We start from the raw sequence: 19,212 nt of genomic DNA, 5'->3' as shown, positions 1-19,212 counted from the left end.
TCCAGTCCTGTGGCCACTGCTGAGTTTTCCAAATTTGCTGGCATATTGAGTGCAGCACTTTCACAGCATCATCTTCCAGGATTTGAAATAGCTCAACTGGAATTCCATCACCTCCACAACTTTGTTCGTAGTGATGCTTTCTAAGGCCCACCTGACTTCCCATTCCAGGATGTCTGGCTCTAGATTAGTGATCACACCATCGTGATTATCCGGGTCGTGAAGATCTTTTTTGTACAGTTCTTCTGTGTATTCTTGCCACCGCTTCTTAATATCTTCTGCTTCTGTTAGGTCCATACCATTTCTGTCCTTTATTGAGCCCATCTTTGCATGAAATATTCCCTTGGTATCTCTAATTTTCTTGAAGAGATCTCTAGTCTTTCCCATTCTGTTGTTTTCCTCTATTTCTTTGCATTGATCGCTGAAGAAGGCTTTCTTATCTCTTCTTGCTATTCTTTGGAACTCTGCATTCAGGTGCTTATATCTTTCCTTTTCTCCTTTGCTTTTTGCTTCTCTTCTTTTCACAGCTATTTGTAAGGCCTCCTCAGACAGCCATTTTGCTTTTTTGCATTTCTTTTCCATGGGGACGGTCTTGATCCCTGTCTCCTGTACAATGTCACAAACCTCATTCCATAGTTCATCAGGCACTCTATCTATCAGATCTAGGCCCTTAAATCTATTTCTCACTTCCACTATATAATCATAAGGGATTTGATTTAGGTCATACCTGAATGGTCTAGCAGTTTTCCCTACTTTCTTCAATTTAAGTCTGAATTTGGTAATAAGGAATTCATGATCTGAGCCACAGTCAGCTCCTGGTCTTGTTTTTGTTGACTGTATAGAGCTTCTCCATCTTTGGCTGCAAAGAATATAATTAATCTGATTTCAGTGTTGACCATCTGGTGATGTCCATGTGTAGAGTCTTCTCTTGTGTTGTTGGAAGAGGGTGTTTGCTATGACCAGTGCATTTTCTTGGCAAAACTCTATTAGTCTTTGCCCTGCTTCATTCCGCATTCCAAGGCCAAATTTGCCTGTTACTCCTGGTGTTTCTTGACTTCCTACTTTTGCATTCCAGTCCCCTATAATGAAAAGGACATCTTTTTTTGGATGTTAGTTCTAAAAAGTGTTATAAGTCTTCATAGAACCGTTCAACTTCAGCTTCTTCAGCATTACTGGTTGGGGCATAGACTTGGATTACTGTGATATTAAATGGTTTGTCTTGGAGATGAACAGAGATCATTCTGTCGTTTTTGAGATTGCATCCAAGTACTGCATTTTGGACTCTTTTGTTGACCATGATGGCTACTCCATTTCTTCTGAGGGATTCCTGCCCACAGTAGTAGATATAATGGTCATCTGAGTTAAATTCACCCATTCCAGTCCATTTTAGTTCGCTGATTCCTAGAATGTCGAAGTTCACCCTTGCCATCTCTTGTTTGACCACTTCCAATTTGCCTTGATTCATGGTCCTGACATTCCAGGTTCCTATGCAATATTGCTCTTTACAGCATCGAACCTTGCTTCTACCACCAGTCACATCCACAACTGGGTATTGTTTTTGCTTTGGCTCCATCCCTTCATTCTTTCTAGAGTTATTTCTCCACGGATCTCCAGTAGCATATTGGGCACCTACTGACCTGGGGAATTCATCTTTCAGTATCCTATCATTTTGCCTTTTTATACTGTTCATGGGATTCTCAAGGCAAGAATACTGAAGTGGTTTGCCATTCCCTTCTCCAATGGACCACATTCTGTCAGACCTGTCCACCATGACCCACCCGTCTTGGGTTGCCCCGCGGGCATGGCTTAGTTTCATTGAGTTAGACAAGGCTGTGGCCCTAGTGTGATTAGATTGACTAGTTTTCTGTGAGTATGGTTTCAGTGTGTCTGCCCTCTGATGCCCTCTTGCAACACCTACCATCTTACTTGGGTTTCTTTTACCAGACTGTTAACTCTTCAAAAATAAGGAAACTGAGGGCTCGTAAGAGGAAACAACTAGAGCTTCAGGGTGTGTGGCTGTCTCCTTGAACAAGCCTGCACTGCTCCTGCCCTTCTCTCTCACCTCACAACCCAGAAGGAGGTGGCTCACTTGGAACAGGGAAGGGTGGGTTGAATTGGGGCAGGATCTCTGTGTGGGCCTCTGCTGCCATCTACAGGCCACTGGCAGGACCTGTCCCACTGTGCCCTCTGTCCCACCTGAAAGTATCTCCTCTGTATACCCAAGGATCCAGAAGTATCTTTGGGCCTGCATCTTTTAATTTCATGGCTGCAGTCACCATCCGCAGTGATTTTGGAGCCCAGGAAAATAAAATCTGCCACTGTTTCTATTTCCCCCCCATCTATTTGTCATGAAGTGATGGGACCGGATATCATGATCTTAGTTTTTTGAATGTTGAGTTTAAAGCCAGCTTTTTAATCATTACTACAAACAAGGCTAGTGGAGGTGATGGAATGCCAGTTGAGCTATTTCAAATTCTAAAATATGATGCTGTTTAAAGTGCTGCACTCAATATGTCAGCAAATTTGGAAAACTCAGCTGTGGCCACAGGACTGGAAAAAGTCAGTTTTAATTCCAATCCCAAAGAAAGGCAATGCCAATGAATGTTCAAACTACTGGACAATTGCACTCGTTTCACATACTAGATAGGTTATGCTCAAAATCCTTCGAGGTAGGCTTCAGCAGTATGTGAACTGAGAACTTCCAGATGTACAACCTGGGTTTAGAAAAGGCAGAGGAAACAGACATCAAACTGCCAAATTCCAGAAAAACATCTACTTCTGCTTCATTGACTACAAAAAATCCTTTGACTGTGTGGATCACAACAAACTGTGGAAAATTCGTAAAGAGATGGGAATACCAGACCACTTTACCTGTCTCCTGAAAATCCTGTACGTAGACCAAGAAGCAACAGTTAAAACCTTACATGGAACAATGGAACAGACTGGTTCAAAACGAGAAGTGCGACAAGGCTGTATATTGTCACCCTGCTTATTTAACTTCTATGTAGAGTACATCATGCGAAATGTGGAGCTGGATGAACCACAAGTTGGAATTAAGACTGCCAAGAGAAATATCAACCACCTCAGATATGTAGATGATTCTACTCTAATGGCAGAAAGTGAAGAGGAACTAAAGAGCCTCTTGATGAGGGTGGAAGAAGAGAGTGAAAAGGCTTACTTAAAACTCAATATTCAAAAAACTAAGATCATGGCATCTAGTCCCATCACTTCATGGCAAATAGAAGGGGGGAAAATAGAAACAGTGGCAGATTTTATTTTCTTGGGCTCCAAAATCACTGTGGATGGGGATAGCAGCCATGAAATTAAAAAATGTTTGCTCCTTGGAAGGAAAGCTATGACAAACCTAGACAGCATATTGAAAAGCAGAGACACTACTTTGCTGACAAAGATCTATACAGTCAGACCTATGTTTCTTCCAGCAGTCATGTATGGATGTGAGAGTTGGACAATAAAGAAGGCTGGGGGCTGAAGAATTGATGTCTTTGAACTGTGGTGCTGGAGAAAACTCTTGAGAGTCCCTTGGACAACAAGGAGATCAAACTAGTCAATCCTAAAGGATATCAACCCTGAATATTCATTGGAAGGGCTGATGGTGAAATTGCAATACTTTGGCCACGTGATGCAAAGAACCAACTCATTGGAAAATACCCTGATGCTGGGAAAGATTGAAGGCAAAAGGAGAAGAGAGTTGCAGAAGATGAGTTGGTTAGATAGTATCACCAACTCAATGGACATGAATCTGAGCAAAATCAGGGAGACAGGAAGGACAGAGAAGCCTTGGGTGCTACAGTCCATGGGGTCGCAAAGTGATGGATACAACTTAGCGACTGAACAACAGAGAGCTGAGGGTGGAGGCTGGCTACTTGTTGTAGCCAAGGGCATCTCTGCATGCTGTGGTCTCTGGGCTCTCTTATTTTCTAAAAACTAGAGTTAGATTACAATTGTTCTAACACTTCTGTATTTTCAAATTAATCTCTATTAAATTTTAATTGCATAAGCAAACTTGCTTGTTACAATAAAATCGAACCATACAGAAATGTAAAAAGTAGGTAATGGCAATGCCTCTCCTTTCACAGTGTCCATGCTAAAGCCAGTGGGTACACAGCACACACAATCTCCACATGGGTTCATCAGAGACATGTTTTGCAGCTGACTCGGGGGAGCCAGAATGCATACTTTTCCCTCGCTGCTCACATTCCAGCAAGCATCTGCCACCTGCACATTGATGGGAGGATTCAGTATTTGGGATGGCTGGGTCGGGGCAGGCGGGCTGTTGTTTTAGTCCATTGTGTCTGACTCTCTGCGACTCCATAGGCTGTAGCCTGCTAGGCTCCTCTGTCCATGGAATTTCCCAGGCAAGAATACTGGAGTAGGTTGTCATTTCCTTCTCCAGGGGATCTTCCCGACTCGGGGATTGAACCCACATCTCCTGCATTGACAGGCAGACTTTTTTTTACCTCTAAGCCACCAGGGAAGCCCAGCAGGTCAGTACAAGGTAGCAAACTGTGCCACACAGCCCTCCGTGAAAACTGTATGTCCAAGGGGATGGGGGCTGAGAGGTTTTCGAATAACTCACCATGACCATGGGGCCCAGTGAGTGCCTGCGGGTGTTGGGGGGGTGGGCAGGTGAACCCCCTCTGCCCCAACACACACACACACACACAGCGTGTGGACTGTTCTTTGGAGAGAGGAGAGGCTGCGCACAGGAAAGTTTAGAAATCAAACAAGTTTGACTTGAGGAAGGCACTGCTGTGCGTTCTCATGACCCAACTTGTGACTGTTCTGGGTGGGGAAGGGCAGAGAGATCCTGCAACTAGAATCTCTAGGGTGCAGGGGAGGGTTTTTTCTAGAAGAATCCATGGAGATGTGGCATGTGAAACAGGAGAGGCACTGCCACTGGGTGGCAGTGTGGGCCCAGCAGACAGGGCAGGAGGGGTCATAATTAGATGGCCAGAGGGACCCGCAACACCAGGGGCAGGCAGGTACCTGGGGCAAAACAGAGGCACACCACTCTTCCCAGAATGCAGCAGAGGTACACGGTGCTGTCAGATTCACAAGGGGCAAAAAGTGTGTGTTAGTCACTTCGCTGTGTTCAACTCTTTGTGACGCCATGCACTGTAGCCTGCCAGGCTCCTCTGTCCATGGAATTCTCTAGGCAAGGACACTGGAGTGGGTGCCCATTCCCTTCTGCAGGGGATCTTCCTGACACCAGGGATAGAACCCAGGTATCCTGAATTGCAGGCGGATTCTTTACCATCTGAGCCACCAAGAAAGCCCCCTTCACAAAGGGCAGCTGGAGGGCAAAACCCTTGGAGTTTACACACAGAACTGCACAATCACTGATTTCTGTAGGGGGCGCTTTCAAGGAGACCCTGGAGTGCTCTGGTGTTGACTGGCCTGGAGGCAGGCAGGGAAGCTTCACTGAGGACCTGAAAGTTGGACCCTGAAGGATGCCTAGGAGTTGGCTTGTCACAAGAGCTAGACAGGAAGTGTGTTGGGGTGGACAGGGGTGGGGGCGGGGGGCTGGGCCTGTGAGATCTAGGGTATATTTTAACCTCTCTGTGCCTTATTTTCATCACCTGTAAAGAGAGACAATATGTAGTAGTTAGACGATGAAATGGAGCTAGAAATAGCTGAGGTCACCTGGCACATTGTAAGCGTTCAGTACAGTAGTCACAGGTAGAGGGTAGGGGTAGTCTCGGGGCAGAGAGCTTTGGGTGTATACCCAGGGAGACTGAGGGTCAAAGCTGTGAAGCCCCTCTGTCTTCACAGTAATGGGGGGTAACACATAGTTCCTACTGGAGAAACAGCACCTTACACAAGGGCCCCATGCTGGGCTCTTCCAGGAGCCCCAGCCATCAACGTGGTAAATGAGGTCTCCACACCCATGCCCATCCCAGACAAGCAGCTTCTGGCCTATTCAGGAGGGAAAAGAGCAGCGACCCCACAAGAGACTGACCCAGACTCGCCCGTGAGTGTCCAGGAGCCTCCAGCGGAGGCGAGGGTCAGGGGTGGCCTGCTGCGGGGCTGGGCACCCTGAGTGCAGCAGTGCATGCATGGGACCTTTTGAAGGAGGTCGCCGTCATCTTCATTACCTCCACTGTCGGACTGAGCGACTGAACTGAACTGAACTGAACTGAACTGAACTGAACTGAACCTCCACTGTAGTTTGGCCTCAGGTCAAATAACAAGGAAGGAACACAGCCCTGCCCATCAACAGAAAATTGGATTAAAGATTTACTGAGCATGGAACAAGACCCAGTTTCCCTCTCAGTCAGTCTCTCCCATCAGGAAGCTTCCATAAACCTCTTATCCTTCTCCATCAGAGGGCAGACTGAATGAAAACCACAATCACAGAAAACTAACCAATCTGATCACATGGACCACAGCCTTGTCTAACTCAATGAAACTATGAGCCATGCCGTGTGGGGCCACCCAAGATGGATGGGTCATGGTGGAGAGTTCTGGCAAAACATGGTCCACTGGAGAAGGGAATGGTAAACCACTTCAGTATTCTTGCCTCGAGAATCCCATGAACAGTGTGAGAAGGCAAAAAGATAGGACACTGAAAGATAAACTCCCCAGGTCAGTAGATGCCCAATATGCTACTGGAGATCCGTGGAGAAATAACTCCAGAAAAAATGAAGAGATGGAGCCAAAGAAAAACAATACCCAGCTGTGGATGTGACTGGTGATGGAAGTAAAGTCAGATGCTGTAAAGAGCAATATTGCATAGGAACCTGGAATGTTAGGTCCATGAATCAAGACAAATTGGAAATGGTCAAACAAGAGATGGCAAGAGTAAATATCGACATTTTAGAAATTAGCGAACTAAAATGGACTGGAATGGGTGAATTTAACTCAGATGACCATTATATCTACTACTGTGGGCAAGAATCCCTTAGAAGAAATGGAGTAGCCATCATAGTCAACAAAACAGTCCGAAATGCAGTAGTTGGATGCAGTCTCAAAAATGACAGAATGATTTCTGTTTATTTCCAAGGCAAACCATTCAATATCACAGTAATCCAAGTCTATGCCCCGACCAGTAATGCTGAAGAAGTTGAAGTTGAACAGTTCTATGAAGACCTATAAGACCTTCTAGAACTAACACCCAAAAAAGATGTCCTTTTCATTATAGGGGACTGGAATGCAGAAGTAGAAAGTCAATAAATACCTGGAGTAACAGGCAAATTTGGCCTTGGAGTACAGAATGAAGCAGGGCAAAGGCTAATAGAGTTTTGCCAAGAGAATGCACTGGTCATAGCAAACACTCTCTTCCAACAACACAAGAGAAGAAAGACTACACATGGACATCACCAGATGGTTAATACCGAAATCAGATTGATTATATTCTTTGCAGCCAAAGATGGAGAAGCTCTATACAGTCAGCAAAAACAAGACCAGGGGCTGACTGTGGCTCAGATCATGAACTCCTTATTGTCAAATTCAGACTTAAATGGAAGAAAGTAGGGAAAACCATTAGATCATTCAGTATGACCTAAATCAAATCCCTTATGATTATACAGGAGAAGTGACAAATAGGTTCAAATGATTAGATCCAATAGTCAGAGTGCCTGAAGAACTATGGACGGAGGTTTGTGAAATTGTACAAGAAGCAGAGATCAAGACCATCCCCAAGCAAAAGAAATGCAAAAAGGCAAAATGGTTGTCTGAGGAGGCCTTACAAATAGCTGTGAAAAGAAGAGAAGTGAAAGTCAAAGGAGGAAAGGAAAGATATACCCATTTGAATGCAGAGTTCCAAAGAATAGCAAGGAGAGATAAGAAAGCCTTCCTCAGTGATCAACGCAAAGAACAGAGGAAAACAATAGAATGGGAAAGACTAGAGATCTCTTCATGAAAATTAAGAGATACCAAGGGAATATTTTATGCAAAGATGGGCACAATAAAGGACAGAAATGTTATGGACATAATGGAAGCAGAAGATATTAAGAAGAGGTGGCAAGAATACACAGAAGAACTATACGAAAAAGATCTTCATGACCTGGATAAGCATGATGGTGTGATCACTCACCTAGAGCCAGATGCATTCCTGGAATGCGAAGCCAAGTGGAAGTGATGGAATTCCAGTTTAGCTATTGCAAATACTAAATTTCAAATACTAAAAGATGATGCTGTGAAAGTGCTGCACTCAATATGCCAGCAAATTTGGAAAATTCATCAGTGGCCACAGGTCTGGAAAAGTTCAGTTTTTATTCCAATCCCAAAGAAAATCAATGCCAAAGCATGTTCATACTACCAAACCATTGCATTCATCTCACACGCTAGCAAAGTTATGCTCAAAATTCTCCAAGCCAGGCTTCAATAGTATGTAAACTGTGAACTTCCAGATGTTCAAGCTAGATTTAGAAAAAGGCAGAGGAACCAGAGATCAAATTGCCAACATCCGCTGGATCATCGAAAAATCGAGAGAGTTCCAGAAAAACATCTACTTCTGCTTTATTGACTATGCCAAAGCCTTTGATTGTGTGGATCACAACAAGCTGTGGACAATTCTGAAAGAGATGGGAATACCAGACCACCTGACCTGCCTTCTGAGAAATCTGTATGCAAGTCAAGAAGCAACAGTTAGAACTAGACATGGAACAACACACTGGTTCCAAATCAGGAAAGGAGTACATCAAGTCTGTATATTTTCACCCTGCTTATTAAACTTGTATGCAGAGTACATCATGAGAAATGCTGGACTGGATGAAGCACAAGCTGAAATCAAGATTGCCGGAAGAAATGTCACTAACCTCAGATATGCAGATGACACCACAAGAACTAAAGAGCCTCCTGATGAAAGTGAAAGAGGAGAGTTAAAAAGTTGCTGAAAGCTCAACATTCAGAAAACTAAGATCATGGCATCTGGTCCCATCACTTCATGGCAAATAGATGGGGGAATGATGGAAACTGACAGACACTATTTTGGGGGAGCTCCAAAATCACGGCAGATGGTGACTGCAGCCAGGAAATTTAAAGACGCTTGCTCCTTGGAAGAAAAGTTATGACCAACCTAGACAGCATATTAAAAAACAGAGACATCACCTTGCCAACAAAGGTCCATCTAGTCAAAGCTTTGGTTTTTCCAGTGGTCATGTATGGATGTGAGTGAAGTGAAGTGAAGTGAAGTTGCTCAGTCGTGTCCGACTATTTGCGACCCCGTGGACTGTAGCCTACCAGGCTTCTCCGTCCATGGTATTCTCCAGGCAAGAATACTGGAGTGGGTTGATGGATGTGAGAGTTGGACCATAAAAAAAGCTGAGCGCCGAAGAGTTGATGTTTGAACTATGGTGTTGGAGAAGACTCTTGAGAGTCCTTTGGACAGCAAGGAGATCCAACCAGTCCATCCTAAAGGAAATCAGTCATGAATATTCATTGGAAGGACTGATGCTGAAGCTGAAACTCCAATACTTTGGCCACCTGATGCAAAGAACTGACTCATTTAAAAAGACCCTGATGCTGGGCAAGATTGAAGGCAGGAGAAGAGGACGACAGAGGATGAGATGGTTGGATGGCATCACCGACTTGATGGACATGAGTTTGAGCAAATTCCGGGAGTTGGTGATAGACCGCAAAGCCTGGCGTGCTGCAGTCCATGGGTTGGCAAAGAATCAGACATGACTAAGTGACTGAACTGAACTGAAGTGGGGCTACACTGAAGTTCAAGTTCCCTTCAGGAACTTGGGTTGCATGAGAAGTGAGTTTCATGAAGTCATTTCTCATGTGAACCAATTATTTTTGTCATGTCCTGCTTCATGGGCTTTTGCTTTTGGATCCCTCAGTCTTCCATCCCCTCCCAGGCAGGACAAATTCAGCCCTGTCTGCCCTGGGGAAAGCCCAGGATACTACCATTTTTGCCTCTGGACACTGCCAGGAGCCTGTCATCCCTGCTAGGGGACCTGAAGTTTACCTTCTTTTCTGGGAACTTGGGGGGTACACACTGGGAAGGTGGGATGGACCCTACCACTGCTCCAATTCTCTCATCTCCTGGCCCATGGGCTTCGAGGATATGTGAGCAGCCCCTTTAAGGATGCTCCTCGGTGAGTCCAGTGAATGGGAAAAGGTGGAAAGGATCAATGGTAGGGGCATGTTCCCCGGGGCTCAGCAATAATGGGAGAAATACTAGCTATTGAGGATCGCATGTACCAGGTGCTCCGTGTAGATGGGAGAGGCTGTCACTGTTCCTCCGCTCTACTTTTATTCCCTAGCTTCAGTTTATCGCTGGGGATTTGAAGCTCCAGGTCTCTCTCCCATATTTTTATGGGGCCCACCAAGCCAGAGACACATCTGAACTGTCCTGTGGGGAGAGCTAGGGGCTCTTTATCCTTGCCTGTCTCCTCAAGTCGGTAGTCATTTCCTCCCTGATTGGAGGGCTGGCCAGAGGCCAGCTTAGGGCCGAGACTGGATGGCCCCGCAGAGTGCAAAGGTGGGGATGGTGCCTTCTTCCCCAACTCCCAGGGGAAACCTTCTCGCTTGGATCCTATTGGCTGCAGTGGCCGCAGGCTTGACCTCCGTGAACCTGCTCGGATCTGGATACTCCCTCTGAATCCCTTTTTTCCCCTAATGTTTCTCTCCAAACCATAACGCATGCCACCCGCCTCCCCACACAGGGTCCATGGGTCCGAGTGCAGCCCACAGGGGGCGCCTGCACACCAGCGCACCGCCTTGGACGAGCCACTAGCTGGGCGGACAGACCCGTGGCCGCGCCCTCGTGCTGCCACCGGTCCTATCCAGAGATAAGCGGGCCTGTCGCTAACGAAGCGGAGTGCCCCGAAGGAAATCTGAGCTCAAGTAGGTAAAGCACCGGCCTCTCCCTAGCCCTATTCAACTTGGTTTTCACCAGTTGGTCTCTAAGTCATGCCCAACCCCCTTGGCTCACGTCAGCCTCGAATCCAAGCGCTCTAATTGGCCCCCCCGACCACTCGGCCCCACCTCCTGCACTGCGACTGGTCGGCGCGCAGGGCCCCGCCCCATTTTCCTGGAAAGTTCTTGGAAATCTGTCAAAGGTGTTTCCTTTAGCGGCCCTCAGCCCCAGACTAAGGGAGCCGGCGCCCCCCACCCGCACCCCTCGCCGCCAGACCGCACAGCCGGCGGTTCTAGGAAGACGTCGCTTCCGGGAAGGGCTGGGACACAGAGGACAAAAGATTAGGCTGTTCGCCCCGCCCTGTCCTCCAGGCCCGCCCCCCGCGCCCTCCCGGCGCGCCCGCGACGCCACCTCTCAGTCTCGGCCCGCCGCCCGTGCACCCCGGGAGCCTGCCCTGAGAGCGCGATCCGCGCCCACTGGCTCACTCCACCCGCCGCCGTCAGGCCGAGCCTCAGCTCCGGAGCAACAGCTGCCGCTGCCGGGACATGGTCCTCTGCGTTCAGGGGTAAGCGCGGCTCTCTGCCCCAGCCCAGCTCCGCGCCGGGACGCGGCGGCGAACTGGCCTCGTGCTAGCCACCGAGTATTAAGAGGGCTTGATTGGTCGGAGAAAGACCTCGGGAGTGTGATAACAAAGAAAGGTGACAACATCGTCACCACCTCTACTGGCACTGTGGGTACGGAAACTGGGGGTCAGCGGGCGACAGGAGAAACACAGGATGAGCTAAGCTTGGGTTCTGGCTGGAAAAGGTGGACGCTTCAGGCAGCGCCTCCTCCCAGACGTGGCTCACTAGCCCAGCCGTTCTGGATCGGGAGCGCTCTACCCTGGCCTGCCGGCCCAATAACCTACTGTGACCATGGGCTAGCCCTTGCCCCTTTCTGTCCTGCCATCCACTCTCCTGCCTCAGGCTCGCAGTTAGGCTCTTCTTGGGAAACCAATCTGAGATCCTTACCTCTATCCAGGTTGGCACCTGCTGAACAAGCAGCTCTTGGAAGAGACTAGGCTTGACCCAGTCTTGTCTGAGGCAGCCCCTCACAATGGCCTCATCCCTGCTCTCAGTCCAATATGGGATCCCAATGTGAGAAGTGCCTTGGCTCCTGCCTCCCTTCTCCAAGTTTCCCAAAAACTTGCGGCAGTGGGGGGTGGGGTGGGGGGGGGGGTGGGGGGTGGGGGGCGGGTTTATAAGACAGTCTTGGCTTCAGCTGAGCATTCTTAACACATTCCTTCTGACCAGAACCTCAGCGTCCCCTTCAAACAAGGGTCTGATGCTCTCCAAACTCATCTGACAGGAGCTCAGAAGCTCCAGGGTGAGTGAAAGGAGATGTGAGTGGGTGCTCCACAGCCAGAGAGAACTAGGTGGCCCAGTGACTGCTGTTATCAAAACTGGTATGGTACCAAGTGAGGAAGGGTGGAAGGTGAGGCAAGGCTGAAGTGCCCCCCAGCTCTGAGCAGTCCTGTTTCCAGCACCTGGAGGTGCTAGGAAGACTGTACATGCTTCAGTTTCTCCCTGATCATCTCCAACATCTCCCTTTCTCCTCTCTGCACTTTGGGACTCCCAAACACCTTCCCCCACGCTTCTGCCTTGGTTCACAGGACCCCAGCCAATTCTGGGGTCCCACACTCTCTCACTTTGCTCCAGCTGAAGGCCCCCTTGGAATATCAGTGCATCAGGCCAGTGGTCTTGTCAGGGAGCAAGACCAGCTAGTGCTCTCCTGAGCCGGGGAGCAGGAATTCCCACCTGTAGTTTTGGGGTGTCAGCTTTGCTGAGGGCTACCTGCTCAGGGCTGTTTGCTTCACTAGTTTATGTCCCCAAACAGAATGCACAGGCTGGGCTGCACAGCAGCCATACTGGCCTCCTACACCTGGAGCACCACAACCATCACCGCCACCATGACACAATAACACAGCTGTGGACACACCCCTCCCCAGATATATATAGTCACTCACCAGAAGCTTGTGGTGACCAATATAGCCACTCACACATCCAGATATCATATCATCATCCCTAGAGGTCCCTACACCCACGTATGCTAAGCTGTTTGGACATGGCCACCCCCAGAGACTCTATCTGGTCTGACTGGCTAGCCACCTTCTATAGTCCTAGAAGGCTCCCTGGCCTGAGCTGAGCTCTGGGTCCCAGCAGGGAGGCCCTCAGCCAGTTGGTTGGGTCTCCAGCTCTTCTAGAGGGAGTCCAGAGCTCCCGCAGTGCAGCCAGAGTGGGCGTGAAGAAGTGTCACCAGGCTATGGTGTGCCAGGGTCTAATGGCCCCTTCTTCTCATGAGCAGTTGCTGGCCTCTGATTTGTTAAAATTGTCTAAGAGTCATCTATAACTTACATGGTCAGATCTGGTTCCTCTCCCTGGCTCCTGCCGCCAGCTCCTGCCTACCTCTTCCTGCCGCGTAAACAATACCTGGCAGTGTTTCCCGATGTCGTCATCTCAGCCTGCGGTGCCTTCGCCGCTTCTCCTTCCTCTGGCCTGAGACTCAGCTCAGGAGCAGGCTGACCCTGACTCCCCTGTAACATCCTTTGCTTTTTTATGACTTTGGGTTACGAGCACTCCTTTAGGGCAGGGGCCAAGGTTATGTGATCCTGATGTCTTGAGGCCTGGCAGAGAACCAGACCCAGAACTGAGATCCGAGGATTTCTTTTGTGACGAGTGGGAAAGGACTGGCAGTCTCTTCCACGGGAAGAGCGGCCATGCCGCTCATTCCCAAGAACCCCCAGGATCACTGCACTGGGTGGGCTTCCCTTATAGAGAAGCTACTACTCAGACTGGGGCCGGTTCAGCAACCCAATTCTAGTCATCTAAGAATATGGTGTGGCCCAACCCCTCAGTGTCTGGGCTGGGATGACCCCTCACTGGGGCAGTGGGGAAGTGGACCTCTAGTGAAGAGCAGTGTTTGCTAAAGATCACGGTGTCTGGTAGGGCAGGCTTGTCAGAGTGGGATCTGGAATGTGGGATGAGTACGCTGCCCTTTGGTGGGAGCTCATATTTATGGGAGGTGGAACTTAGTGCCTTTAGAGGCCACTGCGTACCCCAGACCCTCAGCTGGGAGGAGGAGAGAACAGGATGGGAGTCTGACCTGTTCGGGGAGATAATTCTAGCCTCTAAGGCCTGGCCAGTGTAGACCAAGGTCCCTCTGACAGACACTGTTGTCCATGCGGAGGTAGCATGTGACCCATTCCTTGGCTCAACCAGGACCATGCATTTAATCAGCCACCTCCGCCAGGAGGGCACCATTGTGGGGCCTCTTTGCACTGGATCCTGTCTATATGGTGGGAACCCCAACTGGCCACTGTGAACTAGAGATGCCTACCCTACAGGGAATGATCTATGGATTTGGTTGGTACAAAACAGAAGAGAGATTACAGATGGCTCTTTGTCCCTGCAGATGTGAAACCTGGGGATACAGAGGGCCCGTGTATTCATTGGGCTGCACCATTCATACAAGGGACTCAAGCATCCACAGGTTCCATCTCCTGGAACCATCTCCCCGTGGATACTGGCTCCAACTATAATTGCTCTTTGATAAATGCAGGAGGGTGGGACAGTCTCTTTCAGAAGGGGGTTCATATGTGGGGGAGGTCATCAAGGGAGCCTTTTGTGCTGACAAGTGGGAGGTGGAATACTAGTCTCATGACGGAGCAGAGGGGAAACAGGGGCTCGCAGTGAGATAGACTCGCCAGAGGTCACGTAGCCAGTCTGGGGCAGAGGGGAATCTCTGGAAATGGAGAGAGCACAGGGCCTCCACTCACTGCCCACGCACCTCCTTCTAGACCTTGTCCTTTGCTGGCCGTGGAGCAGATTGGGCAGCGGCCCCTGTGGGCCCGGTCCCTGGAGCTGCCCCAACCAGTTATGCAGCCTTTGCCTGCTGGCGCCTTGCTGGAGGAGGCAGTAGAGGAGTCCCCAGGCCAGCCAGAGAGGGAGCCCAAGGTGGTGGACCCCGAGGAGGACCTGCTGTGCATAGCCAAGACCTTCTCCTACCTTCGGGAATCTGGTGAGTCTGAGGAGGGAGGAGGAATTGTCCTGGGAAGTCTGACTGGGAAAGATTAGCTCTGCCTGTTGAGTTTAATTTGAGAGGCAAGCCCTTGGCCAGAAGAGTCTGACCAGAGGGAAGGCTCCCAGCCTCCCCAGGGAGAGGTGATGAGAAGAGGCTGAGCCCTGCCATGCCCTGGGTTGGTGCACCCAGCTACTTTCCACTGTGACCAGTTGGTTCCTCTCCTGTCCACTTGCCTAGGCTGGTACTGGGGTTCCATTACAGCCAGTGAGGCCCGGCAACACCTTCAGAAGATGCCAGAGGGCACCTTCTTGGTACGTGACAGCACCCACCCCAGCTACCTGTTCACACTGTCCGTCAAGACCACCCGCGGGCCCACCAACGTGCGCATTGAGTACGCCGACTCCAGCTTCCGCCTGGACTCCAACTGCCTGTCCAGGCCGCGCATCCTGGCCTTCCCAGATGTGGTGAGCCTGGTCCAGCACTACGTGGCCTCCTGTGCCACAGACACCCGGAGTGACAGTCCCGACCTTGCCGCCACCCCGGCCCTGCCCACCCCGAAGGAAGACGCGCTTGGTGACCCAGCCCTGCCCGCCACGGCCGTTCACCTAAAACTGGTGCAGCCCTTTGTGCGCAGGAGCAGCGCCCGAAGCCTGCAGCACCTGTGCCGCCTCGTCATCAACCGTCTGGTGGCCGATGTGGACTGCCTGCCGCTGCCCCGGCGCATGGCTGACTACCTCCGACAATACCCCTTCCAGCTCTGACCCGGCCGAGCAGCCGCCTGGCCTCACCCAGTTGGACCCTGGAGGGGACATGGGCCCCAGCTGGACTTGGGCTCCCACGACCCCTCCTCCAGTCATCCTGGTGCCCGTGCGCATCTGGCAGCTAGACCAGGAACGGTCCGCAGGAACAAGGCTGGGGGTCAGGGGTCAAGGGAAGTGTCACAGGACTTGGAGGCCAGCGCCCCCCGCTCCCATGTGACTCCGTTGTGGTGGGCCATATGTGTCAAAAGAGAGGGCACTGGCAGGACCTTGTCTCAACCCTGTGGGCTGGACCCAGTCCCCCACTCACCTGCTGCGGACTCCTGAACTGCGTAGACTTGGCCGACCCTGGTTTCTCCATCCACAGGGTGGGGTGGGCCCCTTCCTTCCAGCTATCCAGCCTCTGTCTCAGGGGTATATCAGCCAGAGGAACCGAGGTTGATGGTGACAGTCCCTGGGCAGGGGCACAGACCAAACTGGGGGACAGCACAGTTATATAGTATTTATTTATTTATTCTCCCTGGGTTGGTCTCAGGATGAGCGCTCTGCCCTGAGCACTCCAGAGGCCCCAGACTGGCCCCAGCTTCTCTGGTTCCTCCCACCCTGAGATGCGCTGCTGGACCCAAGGTGGTCCTGCATGTCCTGGCACTAACCCATTCACCTGAGAAGGAGTCCTTCTCCTTGGCCTCCAGCCCTGTTCTGGGAGGATGGGTGAATAAACAAGAACATGGAGCCAACGTATTAGCGCCCAGCAGAGCCTGCCACTCACCCGCTCCAGGGCCGAGCCCTGTCTGCACAGAGCTGGTCTCGCCGGGGCACAGGCCCTGCCCGAGTCGGGGGCCGGGTCAGGGAGCGGCATGGTCATTGGAGGGCCACAGCTCCAGCTCTGCTGGGTTTGCTTCCTGCCCAGGAAAGTGCGTTCACACAAGAGAGGGAACGAAACTGCATATCTGATGAGACTTTATAAGATAATTACTACTTAAAACAGTTTGGTAGTCTTTTTATTTTCACTGCTTTTTCTGTAATGACAATAAAATTGTACCTTTCATGTATGGAGCTCTCAGAAGGGCCCTTTTTGAGTCGTATACCATTTGTCCCCCTCGATCTTACTGTCAGTATCCCCCACTTTACATCTGGGTCAGCAGAGGCCCTGAGCCGGCTGAGCCGGCCCTGCTAGGGCACCCAGTGAAGAGTGGAGAGGGTTGTCATTGTTATTCAGTCACCGAATGGTGTCCAACTCTTCATGATCCCATGGACTGCAGCACACCAGGCTTCCCTGTCCCTCACCATCTCCCAGGGTTTGTCCAAGTCCATGCCCACTGAGTCGGTGATGCCGTCCCACCATCTCATCCTCTGTCACCCTCTTCTCCTCCTGCCTTCAATCTTTCCCAGCATCAGGGTCTTTTCCAGTGAGTCACGGCTGTTCGCATCATGTGGTCAAAGTATTGGATGCTTCAGCTACAGCATCAGCCCTTCCAAAGAGTATTCAGAGTTGATTTCATTTAAGATTGACCAGTTTGATCCCCTTGCTTTCTGAGGGACTCCCAAGAGTCTTCAGCACCACAGTTCGAAAGCCTCAATTCTGTGCTTTGCTTTCTTTACTCTCCAGCTCTCACATCCATATATGACTAATAGAAAGACCATAGCCTGGACTATATGGACTATATGGCTACTGTCGTCAACATGATGTCTTTGCTTTTTAACACACTGTCTCGGTTTGTCATAGCTTTCCTGCCAAGAAGCAACTGTCTTCTAATATCATGGCTGCAGTCACCATCTGCAGTGATTTTAGAGCTCAAGAAGAGGAAATCTGTCACTGCTTCCACCTTTTCCCCTTCTATTTGCCGTGAAGTGATGGGACCAGATACCACGATGTTAGTTTTATAGTGGAAGGGGTAGGGAGAAGCCCTTGGCCACTCGTTCCCTCTTTTCCCCTTGGAGGGTGGGGTGCAGGGTCACTAGGGGGACTGCCTGCAGGGTCACTGGCCAGTGCCAGGTGGGGGAGGTTAGCAGAGGAGCATCAGACCTGAAAGATGTGTGAACAGGAGATGCCAACTGAATGTAGGTGGGAAACACTAGAGGTCTGGGTGCTGTGGACCGCTCCTGGCGGGCAGTGTCTTTTGAGAAGACGAGGCTTAACAGAGAAGTCAGGCTGGAGCATCCCAAGGAGAAGGTATAGGGCCTGCAAAGGCACCAGGGCATGACCGGGGAGCTTACATTCCTGATCACAAGGAGGCCTAGGGAAGGTCATTCTGTGCAGCAGGGCAGAACAGTTGATTAGGGGATAGTGGCTGGCCACAGGGTCTGGCCTGGGATGGGTCTGATGGGGTTCTGTTCTAGGCTGACTGGGGTTTGGGGACTCTTTCAATCAGGGTCCTGCGTACCAGAAGTAGGTGAAAGAGCAAGTAAAATGAAAACACTCCATTATCTGATGGTCTGCCTTTGGTGCACTTCAGCATCTGGAATCCTACTGTGTCCTGAAACTTTCTACACCATTGAGTCCCTCACAGGAAAGTACCTCTGAAGCTCACTCATGGCCTTTCAGCCCTCATTTCAGAAATAGTTCTAACCTTTCTATTTTCTTTTTTTTTTCTATTTCAAGACAGTTTATTTATTATTATTTTATTTTATTTTTACTTTACAATACTGTATTGGTTTTGCCATACATTGACATGAATCCACCACGGGTGTACATGAGTTCCCAATCCTGAACCCCCCTCCCACCACCCTCCCCATATCATCTCTCTGGGTCATCCCAGTGCGCCAGCCCCAAGCATCCTGTATCCTGTATCAAACCTAGATTGGCAATTCATTTCTTACATGATAGTATACATGTTTCAATGCCATTCTCCCAAATCATCCCACCCTCTCCCTCTCCCACAGAGTCCAAAAGTCTGTTCTATACATCTGTGTCTCTTTTGCTGTCTCACATACAGGGTTATCATTACCATTTTCTAAATTCCATATATATGTGTTAGTATACTGTATTGGTGTTTTTCTTTCTGGCTTACTTCATTCTGTATAATCAGCTCCAGTTTCATCCACCTCATTAGAACTGATTCAAATGTATTCTTTTTAATGGCTGAGTAATACTCCATTGTGTATATGTACCACAGCTTTCTTATCCATTCGAAAAGTTGCAGATTCGAAGAGGCAAATGTCAGCAGATTGAAGACAGGAAGGTGTGAGGAGTGACATTGATGACAAGGATGAGGCAGGACAGGATAAAAATCAAGAACTCTGGAGGTGTAGAACCCTGGGGGTACAGAGAAAGGTGTGGCAAAGAATGGAGTTGCTGTTGGGTGAGACTGAGCAAGAAGTGGGTGAGGGCTATCTTTACCAGGTCCACATGTCCCGCCTGGCACCTTTTCCACTGCTGGCTGCAGGGCCTGGCAACACACCTCGTCCAGGGCACCATGGCCCTGCCAGGGATGTCTGTGGTTTCTCATTGCTTCAGCCTAGATCCCAGCCCCTTTGTGACTCTCAGAATGCCTGAGATGACCCCTGTGTCTGCTCCACCCCCAGATCTGAGTCATCCAGTGAGTAGGCAGTGGATACAGAGGGACA

General features: G+C 49.8%; 2 protein-coding genes across 2 annotated transcripts in view; one reads left to right on the top strand and one right to left on the bottom strand.

Annotated features, from left to right (window-relative positions):
* The first annotated feature begins 10,997 nt into the window (after positions 1-10,997).
* On the top strand, positions 10,998-16,730 carry CISH (cytokine inducible SH2 containing protein). The gene is made up of 3 exons (XM_040247079.1): positions 10,998-11,393; positions 14,664-14,884; positions 15,125-16,730. The coding sequence occupies exons 1-3, from the start codon at positions 11,374-11,376 to the stop codon at positions 15,646-15,648; spliced, it is 765 nt and encodes a 254-aa protein (XP_040103013.1). The 5' UTR covers positions 10,998-11,373; the 3' UTR covers positions 15,649-16,730.
* A 1,970-nt stretch (positions 16,731-18,700) lies between these two features.
* HEMK1 (HemK methyltransferase family member 1) overlaps positions 18,701-19,212 on the bottom strand; it is a 32,897-nt gene continuing 32,385 nt past the window's right edge. The window contains exon 14 of the transcript XR_005722192.1: positions 18,701-18,901. The gene's annotated coding sequence lies outside the window, so the exon portion shown is untranslated. The remainder of the gene's footprint in view (positions 18,902-19,212) is intronic.

Source organism: Oryx dammah, unplaced genomic scaffold (genome assembly GCF_014754425.2).
Source record: "Oryx dammah isolate SB20612 unplaced genomic scaffold, SCBI_Odam_1.1 HiC_scaffold_9, whole genome shotgun sequence".
NCBI lineage: Eukaryota > Metazoa > Chordata > Mammalia > Artiodactyla > Bovidae > Oryx > Oryx dammah.
This window is presented reverse-complemented; position numbering and strand designations above follow the sequence as displayed.